This window comes from Asparagus officinalis, chromosome 4, assembly GCF_001876935.1.
Source record: "Asparagus officinalis chromosome 4, Aspof.V1, whole genome shotgun sequence".
Classification (NCBI taxonomy): domain Eukaryota; kingdom Viridiplantae; phylum Streptophyta; class Magnoliopsida; order Asparagales; family Asparagaceae; genus Asparagus; species Asparagus officinalis.
The window spans coordinates 70893635-70905450 of NC_033797.1; the positions used below are offsets into that span (position 1 = coordinate 70893635).

The 11816-nt window shown below is 34.9% G+C and overlaps 1 protein-coding gene and 1 long non-coding RNA gene across 2 annotated transcripts; both read right to left on the reverse strand.

Moving 5' to 3' along the window:
- LOC109838895 (probable 28S rRNA (cytosine(4447)-C(5))-methyltransferase) lies at nt 22-4332 on the reverse strand. The gene is made up of 10 exons (XM_020407324.1): nt 4117-4332; nt 3944-4033; nt 3047-3110; nt 2757-2890; nt 2585-2668; nt 2257-2331; nt 2092-2163; nt 1905-1978; nt 1153-1205; nt 22-146 (listed from the first exon to the last, which is right to left on the reverse strand). The coding sequence occupies exons 1-10, from the start codon at nt 4330-4332 to the stop codon at nt 25-27; spliced, it is 984 nt and encodes a 327-aa protein (XP_020262913.1). The 3' UTR covers nt 22-24.
- LOC109837690 lies at nt 7668-10968 on the reverse strand. The gene is made up of 3 exons (XR_002246395.1): nt 10656-10968; nt 10495-10567; nt 7668-8264 (listed from the first exon to the last, which is right to left on the reverse strand). It is a non-coding gene; the product is annotated as an uncharacterized LOC109837690 (long non-coding RNA).

Consider the following 11816-nt stretch of genomic DNA (forward strand, 5'->3'; position numbering starts at 1 on the left):
AACCAGGAAAAATTAATAACCAAGTTAGCAACTCACCTCCTTCCCATCATAGTTGCATATTACAGTATTTGTCACGCCCATCCGATGAATATTTGCAGTTAGTGACTTGAGCCTTGGTTCCTTAAATTCATTTGCATAAATTATACCTACACGATTAGACAAGTTAAAAAATATATTAAACATTGAAGAAATAAGATAAATAAATAAAATAGTCTTAAGGAAAGATTATCAACAAAAAATTTCAATATTTATTTGCAGAGAGATTGTGGGAATTATTAAAACTTGTCTTTTGATAAATAGACGAACTATGTAGAAGACAAAACGACTGGAACCCTGTATGTAAAATCAATATGAAAAATATATGAATTAGGTAAGGAAAAAAAGAAGGTTGTGAAGCTACATTGCGTTTGACGAGGATGTATTAGTATCAGGTCATATCGGATACTTGAGGGGTATGTTTGATATTCCTTTTGATCCATTCTAAATTTCGTAGAGTATTTAAGATGTGTTGAAACTATGTCAGAGATTTCTCCACGACTAAGGATTGAATGACAGGTTCACAATTCTACTTGATTTAAAGATACGAATGCATTTATGTTGTGTCCACTATCTCAGTATGAAATATTAGTAAGTGATGTTATTGTTTACGACTTTACGCAACTATTGACTTATATTGAAACACCACATAGCTCTGAAGTTTGTGCTCCTCTAATCATTAGCATAATCAATCAATATTTAACAATAGAGCACGCACATGTATAACATAAATTGTCATATTCATAAACAGATATGCATCCCAAATTTTTCAAGAATTATTTAAGTTTAAAGCAAAAAAAATACAACTAAAAAATTCTAATAAAATCTATTAAAATACCTAAAACCTTGTATAAAATTTATTCATAAATTTACGCTTCGAAGAATATTGTGTAAACAAAAAACAGACTATTAAAGATATTCATTAATATCGTCAGTAACCCTTTAGAAGCCCTTTTACCCCTATGCCTAAATCACCTTACCTCTATTAATAAGAATAAGGTGATAACTTCTAAAATAATCTGATAATAGATAATCAACAAAAGCAGGACATCTTTGTCATAACGGAATTATAACTTGGAGACGAGCAAGCAATCAAGTTTGCCAAAATGAATATACCAGTATTTTTCATAAGAGCAGCGATATATGTCGTTTTTCCACCTGGAGCAGACCTATAGAAACATAAATAATATTAGAGTGGCATGCAAGTAATATATCAATTAATTTCAATAATATGATAAAAGTATTTTAAAAAAGAAATGGTCCAAATGTGAGTGTTAGTGACAACGACTGGCAAGAAGGTGGTTTATCCTTGCACCTTTAATCTAGAGTAGGCGTCCAATTGGCTTGGGTATAGCACTAGGGATCGGGTTGTCTTGTGTATGTCAAACACCTACACAACTCAAATTTATCGTCAAGGATCTTCAACCATGTCTAACATGCTTAAAAACCAGGCTACTCGTATCCGATATCGGTACCAGCAGATTGATCAAAACTTCAGAAAATGGATCGGTGATAAAAATCAAGTCTATAACGGCCTTCAACAGTGAGAAAATGTGTTTTGATACTCTTACCACTAAGACAATAGTCTTCTGTGATCGAGCAATAGTTTATATTCTATTTATCTACAACCTACTATTTGATTATAATAGTGAAATTTAACTTTCACATCTAATGTGGGAATAAGCACCTATCATATCCACCTAACTTTACACAGCCAAAACGATATGAATTTAGATACTTGACCTCTAAAATAATGACTTATTTAACTCTTCTTACTTCCAATATGGAAGTGTAAATGGTAATAGATGCTTTGAATCTGCTGGATCAATTAAAAAAAGCACAGTAAGCATGTGACTGAAAATTCTTACGCCATATCGACAATCCGCTCCTTCTCCTGCGGAGCAAGTGCCATCACAGGTATGAAAGAGCTTGCACCTTGCAGCTGCAGATCGATATAAAATAAAAAAATAATAAGCAAATTACAAGAATTCAAACTAGAAAGCCCCCAACTGACTAGATAAAAGTGATAACAAAATATGTATAACAGTTTAATACCATGTAATGCCCAGCCATATACTCAGGGGTTGCACCAATAGGAACTTGGGACTCATACACCACTAACCCAACCTGTCATTTATATTTTAAACAGGTGCTGTTATATCCTCCAACAGTTGAAACCAATTACCAACATCAGACTGAAGAAAGCGTCAAAATTTTTACCTTTGACCACTTGCCTATAGGATCAAGGTTAACTCCTCTATTTATCAGGACGCCAGCCAGATCCCTTCTCCGAGTCTATAACCAACAACAAAATTAGTCAAAAAGACAGATAGACATTCACTAGCCTTGATTACTAGAAGAGATCACATATAATCTAGAAAAGATTCAGCAATATTTAGAATATATTGCAATTATTAAGCAGAAATAATGCATGTGCACATTGATGTGAATGCCAGATTAAAACACGAAATAAGCAAAACATATCAAATAGGTATCAGCGTAACCTAACCTGTTCTCAACAATACATGACTGAGATAGCTATTGGTACCTTTAAAGTGTTTGTTCGCAAGCATTCAGGTCGACTCTTCTCCATAGCTTCCAGGAGTTCAACAAGCTCCGCAGCTGGAAACATCTGGAAAAGATACAGGTGATGACAAAGTTGGAAAAAGTTGATATCGGCAAGAATCTGGAACAAACCTAATCACTATATTGAACAATACCTCAACAAGAGCCCCAATGAGAAAATCATTGTAGCCATAATAAGAACCCAGGTCCACCTTTAGCTGCTCCACGTAATCCTTCTGTGAAGCACCATCATGTCTCAATTTTTTGAAATTTGAGAGCACATTAACAACTGATAGAAGGGAATCCATAATATCCATTAGTAACAAATTCTATACAAGAACTAAGGATTTAGAAAGAACAAAAACAAACAAACTTTTCATGTTTTAGGGGAGGAGATTTAAAGATGTCAAGAATAGCTCAAAGTATTGAGGACGTTTGTACATACTCTCTTTTATTCTGCGCTGGAGTTTTGAGAGGTTCGGAGGTTGATGTGCCTCTTCTTCGAGTTCCTGTCATGTCACAATAGTCAAATCAGTGGGAAAAAACATCCAAAAACTTTTCTAAGTCATTTCTTATGCCAATGTCACGAGGCCTATTCGGAAGTTTATAAGCACGATACATCAATCAGGACATGTTTTCACACTACCATTATTATAGTCTTTTCAAAGTTTGACCTTGTTACCATATAATACCAGTAAATAGTTGCCTTCTTCATCAGCAAATATCACTTTCAATTTATAGATTTAATTCTGAAAATTCTGAAAATTCTTTGTCAAATTTCTAGAAGATACACTGATATTCAAACAAAGAGGATACAGTTTAGTGACAGAACGAAAAAAAAACAACTGAAGGGCATTCTACATCGAATAGTTAAGTGCACAAGACTCTTTCAATTTCCTAAATTTCAGGTTGTTGTCCCATTAAGTTCCCCATAAAGATGAAAACAATTTGAGCTTCCAACTGTACAAATAAGTATAACCAAACAAATACTTGGTAATAAACTCATAAACTTGCAAGAAATTCAGTATCCAACATTACTACAGAAAAAAGATATAGTCAAGGAATATAATCACCATCTTTAGTACATAATTTCAATGAACCGTGTTCCTTATGTATGTTGTACTTCAATTTTTTGTTTGTTTGCACAAGACTACAGCAGCTTCTTAATATATAGATGAAAAAAATGGCTTATCTTTTAGCATGAAAGACTAATCTAACAACTTCAAAACTAAACACTTCACCCTTAAAACAGATTGCAATAAAAAATAACAGAACTTGAAACACAAACAAACACTGAGCACTAAGAATACAAAAAACATGAAAGAAATTAACAAAAGATTACCTCTTCTGTAGGCAATCTGAACTCGTCAAACTCTTCCTTTATATTCAACCTCAATTCCTCCTCCGCTTCCTCTTCCACTTTCGCCTTGTCCTCGTCAATCGCTCGAGACAAACACAAACAAACACTGAGCACTAAGAATACAAAAAACATGAAAGAAATTAACAAAAGATTACCTCTTCTGTAGGCAATCTGAACTCGTCAAACTCTTCCTTTATATTCAACCTCAATTCCTCCTCCGCTTCCTCTTCCACTTTCGCCTTGTCCTCGTCAATCGCTCGAGACTTGGCCTCTAAATCGCTCTCATCCGATTCCACTGAAAAGAAATCCTCACTCTGTCCGGTCGACCGCGAGAGCTGATCAGGTCGACCGCGAACGTGCACCAAACTCATGTAGGAAGTTGGCGCTCTGGCCAGTCGACCGTGGAACATGATCCGGTCGACCGGAGTCGGGTTTTCTTGTTTCCAAATCTGTTCAGGATTCTGTTTTGATCTGGGATCCTATATATACCTAAACGTTTTTAGGGTTTGTAGTGCATCAAAAAGAGAGTTTTTGAGAGGATTCTTCAGAGAAATCTCAGAGAGATTAAACCCTAATTTGCGAGCTTGTAATCTTTTTTCAAGTTAATCAAAGAATTGCGTGGTGTGCCTCCCGAGGACGTAGGCATGTTGCCGAACCTTATTAAATCTGGTGTGTTCTTTATTGTTTACTTTCCTGCAAGTTTTATCTTTTATTTGCGGTGATTTTCCTACTTTCCTACTCTCAAACACAAGGTCCGGACACGTGAACTCTGATGCCAACCCGAGGATATGATAGGTGATTTTCCTACTTTCCTGCAAGTTTTTAGAGTTTTTTTTTTACTTTTTTTTGTGTGAATGTTAAATATAAATGCAATAAGTTACCTGACTTCGGATTCTCAAATGGGTCGTAAAATTCTCGCGTCATTATCCACGTGTTTGTAATGGACCATATGTGCACCCGTTAAAGATCCGACCCGATGTAACCCGTTACCCTATTGGAGTCAAGAAGCGCGAAACCGTCGAAAAGACCATAAACCCTAGGGTTTATCTCTCTCCTCTCAGTAACGCGCCCTCTTTCTTCGTTCTCTCGCTTCTCCAAATGGCTACGAAGAAAAATCAAAAGGGATCCAAGTCTCAAAACCCTAATTTGAAGAAGAAGAACAAGAAGGATCCCTCTCCAGAGCCCCTCCATATCGAAGAAGTAGAGGAGCAGGAATCAGATATCGAGGACGAAGAAGAGCAAAGCCAGCCATCAGATTCCGATGACGAAGGATCCGACGCCTTTTCCGATGACGATGGATCCGGATCCGATGCCTCTTCCGACGATGGCGATGCTTTCACCGACGATTTTCTTAAGGACAACGGCGATGGTCTCAATCCCCTCTTCCGACGATGGCGATGCTTTCACCGACGATTTTCTTAAGGACAACGGCGATGGTCTCAATCCGCTCCCATTTTGGTGATCTTTATGTTGAATTGGTATTCTAGGTTTGAATTGGTGATCTTTATGTTGAATTGGCATCCTAAAAAATACGGTATGGAAACATTTTGTGGAGCTGAGGAGGCTGTCACACAACGTGCAACGGATTATTATTTTATAATATGTAATTTTTATGAAGATGAAGGGATAAGTTTAGATCTAATTTATTCATAACAATAAAATCAAGTTAGAGGTGTGTTTAGTCCATTTCATATTAACTAACTGCGAAGAACTTATCCTGTCAACATTCAACAATAAGCTCGACAATTTTGAATTGCATGAAATATTAGCTCTTTGACTTAACAATTTTAGTACTTAGTAACTGACCACGTATAAATTACTTAAGTTTCTATATAGTAACGAAAGTAAAAGATCAAATTAACCAAAAGGATTTAATTATTAAGAGTCTTGCTACAAACTTGCTAGGAAATAGAATGGTATCTATATCTACTACAAGTCCATTATGGAAGCCAAAGAAAGCAATAACCCTAAGTGCAATTTCTAATTTGTGAATTTATTGGTTATTTATCATATGCTAGCATTGTATCATGCTCAAATGTATGTTGGCTATCTAGTTCTTCTATGAAAATAATTTTGAACATGCAAATTGCAATTAAATTTTGTGTCTATTATTAATCAATTTTTCTAAATAAATTATTTTTCTCACCAACTATTTTTATTTATATATATTGTCAAATGAAAACAATTTCATAATATTAAAACACATTTTCTTTATACTTAACGCACATGCTAATTATATCAAGAAAAAAATATAAATGCTAAATGCACCATTTTTCTTTCGTAATTTTTGATATTTCACTCTCATATGTGAGTCTTATATGGGACTATGGGTTCATTTACAATAACGAATAAAAGCAGTGAGCCTAAATACCCCCATAATGAGGACTGGGCTCGTGGTTATTCGATCGTCTGTGCATCGAAATGAATAGATCCAAAAATCAAATCCAGACTTTTCAGGATGGATTGGGCCCTAGGCAGTAAAAGAAAGTTACCGTTGATTTGACTTGGGAAAAAGTGAGATAACAAAGAATTCATTTCGTGGGGCCCGAGACACGTGAACTCTGATACCGATATAAAATTTTACTAGGGGTGGAAACGAATCGAATCTGAACAAATAGCGTCTTATTCGAATTCGGCTCAAATAGCACTATTCGTGTTCGAATTCGACTAGAATAATATTCATAATTCAAATTCACTTCGTTTAGTTGTGTACGTGTTCGGTAACTATTCGCGAACATTCGATCAACAATATTTCATGGTTTTGATATCAAGTTATCCATCAACTATTCGATATCTATTCGCCAAATATTTGAAAATTAATATATTTGGAATCTACAACAATATAACAATTACCAAGTTACGAACTTACCCAGTAGGTCAGTATCACATTACTATTCGAATTCAACTCGAATAGTACATAAGTCAACACGCATCATGTTATAAAAAAATCGTTTTCAATTGCATAAAAATCAAAATAGAATATAAACACTAATCTTCACACTGAAGCAAGACCCAAATATCTTGATTTCCCATCATAAAATCATAGGTCATGAACGATTTTTAACATTAAATGATGTTGACGAATTTTAACAAAGTGGTCCCTAATAATGGATACCTGAACATCAAGCTCCAATGAGAGTTTTTTGCTCCAAATCTTTCCCATATGACATTGTCTCTGGTTATATAAGTTCTTTTTTTATCATAGGACATAATTTATGGATTTTATGTGGAAGCTGATCTCCATTAGTTGAGTTTATTTTTACAGGGTGACATCTTTAATAAGTAATTCATAAATGTCTCTTCGATTTTCTCCCATCTGTTTCTTTGTCATTGAGATTTCTTATTTTCCTTTCAGGTGCTTCTTCTTTGGTGATACATCTTCAAAATGAGATCCCAATGCTTACTTCGATTGTACCTTCAGCTTATACGATTACTTTCTTAAGGAATACTTTGCCGAACCTTATTAAATCTGGTGTGTTCTTTATTGTTTACTTTCCTGCAAGTTTTATCTTTTATTTGCGGTGATTTTCTTACTTTCCTACTCTCAAACACAAGGTCTGGACACGTGAACTCTGATACCAACCCGAGGATATGATAGGTGATTTTCCTACTTTCCTGCAAGTTTTTAGAGTTTTTTTTTTACTTTTTTTTGTGTGAATGTTAAATGTAAATGCAATAAGTTACCTGGCTTCGGATTCTCAAATGGGTCGTAAAATTCTCGCGTCATTATCCACGTGTTTGTAATGGACCATATGTGCACCCGTTAAAGATCCGACCCGATGTAACCCGTTACCCTATTGGAGTCAAGAAGCGCGGAACCGTCGAAAAGACCATAAACCCTAGGGTTTATCTCTCTCCTCTCAGTAACGCGCCCTCTTTCTTCGTTCTCTCGCTTCTCCAAATGGCTACGAAGAAAAATCAAAAGGGATCCAAATCTCAAAACCCTAATTTGAAGAAGAAGAACAAGAAGGATCCCTCTCCAGAGCCCCTCCATATCGAAGAAGAAGTAGAGGAGCAGGAATCAGATATCGAGGACGAAGAAGAGCAAAGCCAGCCATCAGATTCCGATGACGAAGGATCCGACGCCTTTTCCGATGACGATGGATCCGGATCCGATGCCTCTTCCGACGATGGCGATGCTTTCACCGACGATTTTCTTAAGGACAACGGCGATGGTCTCAATCTGCTCCCATTTTGGTGATCTTTATGTTGAATTGGTATTCTAGGTTTGAATTGGTGATCTTTATGTTGAATTGGCATCCTAAAAAATACGGTATGGAAACATTTTGTGGAGCTGAGGAGGCTGTCACACAACGTGCAACGGATTATTATTTTATAATATGTAATTTTTATGAAGATGAAGGGATAAGTTTAGATCTAATTTATTCATAACAATAAAATCAAGTTAGAGGTGTGTTTAGTCCATTTCATATTAACTAACTGCGAAGAACTTATCCTGTCAACATTCAACAATAAGCTCGACAATTTTGAATTGCATGAAATATTAGCTCTTTGACTTAACAATTTTAGTACTTAGTAACTGACCACGTATAAATTACTTAAGTTTCTATATAGTAACGAAAGTAAAAGATCAAATTAACCAAAAGGATTTAATTATTAAGAGTCTTGCTACAAACTTGCTAGGAAATAGAATGGTATCTATATCTACTACAAGTCCATTATGGAAGCCAAAGAAAGCAATAACCCTAAGTGCAATTTCTAATTTGTGAATTTATTGGTTATTTATCATATGCTAGCATTGTATCATGCTCAAATGTATGTTGGCTATCTAGTTCTTCTATGAAAATAATTTTGAACATGCAAATTGCAATTAAATTTTGTGTCTATTATTAATCAATTTTTCTAAATAAATTATTTTTCTCACCAACTATTTTTATTTATATATATTGTCAAATGAAAACAATTTCATAATATTAAAACACATTTTCTTTATACTTAACGCACATGCTAATTATATCAAGAAAAAAATATAAATGCTAAATGCACCATTTTTCTTTCGTAATTTTTGATATTTCACTCTCATATGTGAGTCTTATATGGGACTATGGGTTCATTTACAATAACGAATAAAAGCAGTGAGCCTAAATACCCCCATAATGAGGACTGGGCTCGTGGTTATTCGATCGTCTGTGCATCGAAATGAATAGATCCAAAAATCAAATCCAGACTTTTCAGGATGGATTGGGCCCTAGGCAGTAAAAGAAAGTTACCGTTGATTTGACTTGGGAAAAAGTGAGATAACAAAGAATTCATTTCGTGGGGCCCGAGACACGTGAACTCTGATACCGATATAAAATTTTACTAGGGGTGGAAACGAATCGAATCTGAACAAATAGCGTCTTATTCGAATTCGGCTCAAATAGCACTATTCGTGTTCGAATTCGACTAGAATAATATTCATAATTCAAATTCACTTCGTTTAGTTGTGTACGTGTTCGGTAACTATTCGCGAACATTCGATCAACAATATTTCATGGTTTTGATATCAAGTTATCCATCAACTATTCGATATCTATTCGCCAAATATTTGAAAATTAATATATTTGGAATCTACAACAATATAACAATTACCAAGTTACCAACTTACCCAGTAGGTCAGTATCACATTACTATTCGAATTCAACTCGAATAGTACATAAGTCAACACGCATCATGTTATATAAAAATCGTTTTCAATTGCATAAAAATCAAAATAGAATATAAACACTAATCTTCACACTGAAGCAAGACCCAAATATCTTGATTTCCCATCATAAAATCATAGGTCATGAACGATTTTTAACATTAAATGATGTTGACGAATTTTAACAAAGTGGTCCCTAATAATGGATACCTGAACATCAAGCTCCAATGAGAGTTTTTTGCTCCAAATCTTTCCCAGATGACATTGTCTCTGGTTATATAAGTTCTTTTTTTATCATAGGACATAATTTATGGATTTTATGTGGAAGCTGATCTCCATTAGTTGAGTTTATTTTTACAGGGTGACATCTTTAATAAGTAATTCATAAATGTCTCTTCGATTTTCTCCCATCTGTTTCTTTGTCATTGAGATTTCTTATTTTCCTTTCAGGTGCTTCTTCTTTGGTGATACATCTTCAAAATGAGATCCCAATGCTTACTTCGATTGTACCTTCAGCTTATACGATTACTTTCTTAAGGAATACTATCAGTTGAAGCACACCTAACCGCCCAATCACGAAATCCACATTCATCAATGTGATATTTGTTATCTGAGGACAAAGTTGTAGCTTTATTTATCATACAAAGCACACAACTTCTCTCAAGTTCAGAACTTCTAAAGATACTACTAGCACACAATGATTTATATCACTTACCTAACTGCCCAGTCACTTAAGCATACTAATGACTCCTATTGTTAAGGTCGAGCAAATCAAATGACCATCAGAGCATCATTGATAACTAATGGTACCACTAATGATTTACGTCACTTGCCACAGAGAAAAACATTGAGCCGGATTATTAGGTAGTAAAGAAAGATGAGAGTTCACCTCTGACGATTAAATGAAGCCGATTGAAATTACAGATCCGCAAGGGATGAGATCAGATCTTGTGCAAAATTATCTGTAAAAGGCATAAAGAAGTAACCTTTAGCAATTAGTATAAATTAAAAATCAAAAATAATGGTAACTTTAAGCTTCAACCAACTTACATTTTGATGACTCGAGAGGGACAGTCGAGGGAGGAGTAAACTACGATCTTCGAGGGACGACGAGCTTCAAGGGATGACGAGCTTCGAGGGAGGAGTCGGCGACGGGAGGAGTCGGCGACGAGATTCGAGGGACGACGAGCTTCGAGGGACGAGTGAACGACCAGCTTCGAGGGAGAACAGCGAAAACCCGAGCCCTAGAATCAACTTGGAATCAGATCTGAAGGAGGAGAGAGAGGAGAGTCTATTTGGAGTCAGATCTGAAGGAGGAGGCTGAAACAGGAGAAAAAGTGAAAACCCTAGGCTTAGAACCCACTCTTACCTATTTATAGGGGTGACATATTCGTAAATAAAAATTTACACAAGTAAATTTGCAATAAGTTCAAGGACTAAAATGCAAAAACTAATCGAATATTAGTTGTGAAAGGAAGTAGGATTTACAATTTCTTGTAACTAATTTGGTTGCAGTAAATTCGTCTAAGTCCTTGCATTAGTGAAATTTAAAAATAATTATTTGTCCCCCGTGTTATTTAATTCCAGTTTAAAATGTAAATGTTGTTACGTTCACAAAATTTAAGCAAAACGTATAATTTGCAATGAAAAATACACTCGACAACAAAAAGGTAGATCTAATTAATATTTCTTCATAATCACATCCCCGTTGCTATGCAAGAACGTCATTATTGTTTCTTTATGTTATCTTTTGCTTAGATTATTCTATAGTATTGGTTCTCTAATAAATAATCTTACAATTATTATCTTTTTGTGTTTTCTTTGTTTTTTCTCTTATTTATTTGGCCAACGGATCTTATTTTAAGTGGTAGGAATTGCTAAAATTATTAATATTCTGCAGGGGACCCTCGTGAAAACTAGAAGAGATAATTTGGAGCGAATTTTAATTTACATATACCTGATTGATGAATTTGTTAGCTTTGCTTGTTGAATCAACATTGAGTAAATTTGTCTGGGATTTCTCAAGCTGTAGGTAGTGATGGTTATCTAAATCATACACAGATGAAAATAAATCTACCCATATTCATTATTGTTTATTTCTGGTGTTAGCTTTGTTGGGTTTCGTGTAAATTTGACTTCGGATTTTCCTTTATGTTATTTTCCGCTTAGATTAATGATTTAATGTTCTTTAGTATTGGTTCGGTTATACAT

Bases quoted from the DNA above. Each gene is read 5' to 3' on its own strand.
- LOC109838895 (XM_020407324.1), bottom strand. From the start codon at position 4,332: ATGAGTTTGGTGCACGTTCGCGGTCGACCTGATCAGCTCTCGCGGTCG. The intron at 2,669-2,756 runs GTATTGTTCAAT...TATCTTTTCCAG, and splicing joins TCATTGGGGCTCTTGTTGAG to ATGTTTCCAGCTGCGGAGCT. The intron at 2,332-2,584 runs GTACCAATAGCT...TGTTGGTTATAG, and splicing joins TGCGAACAAACACTTTAAAG to ACTCGGAGAAGGGATCTGGC.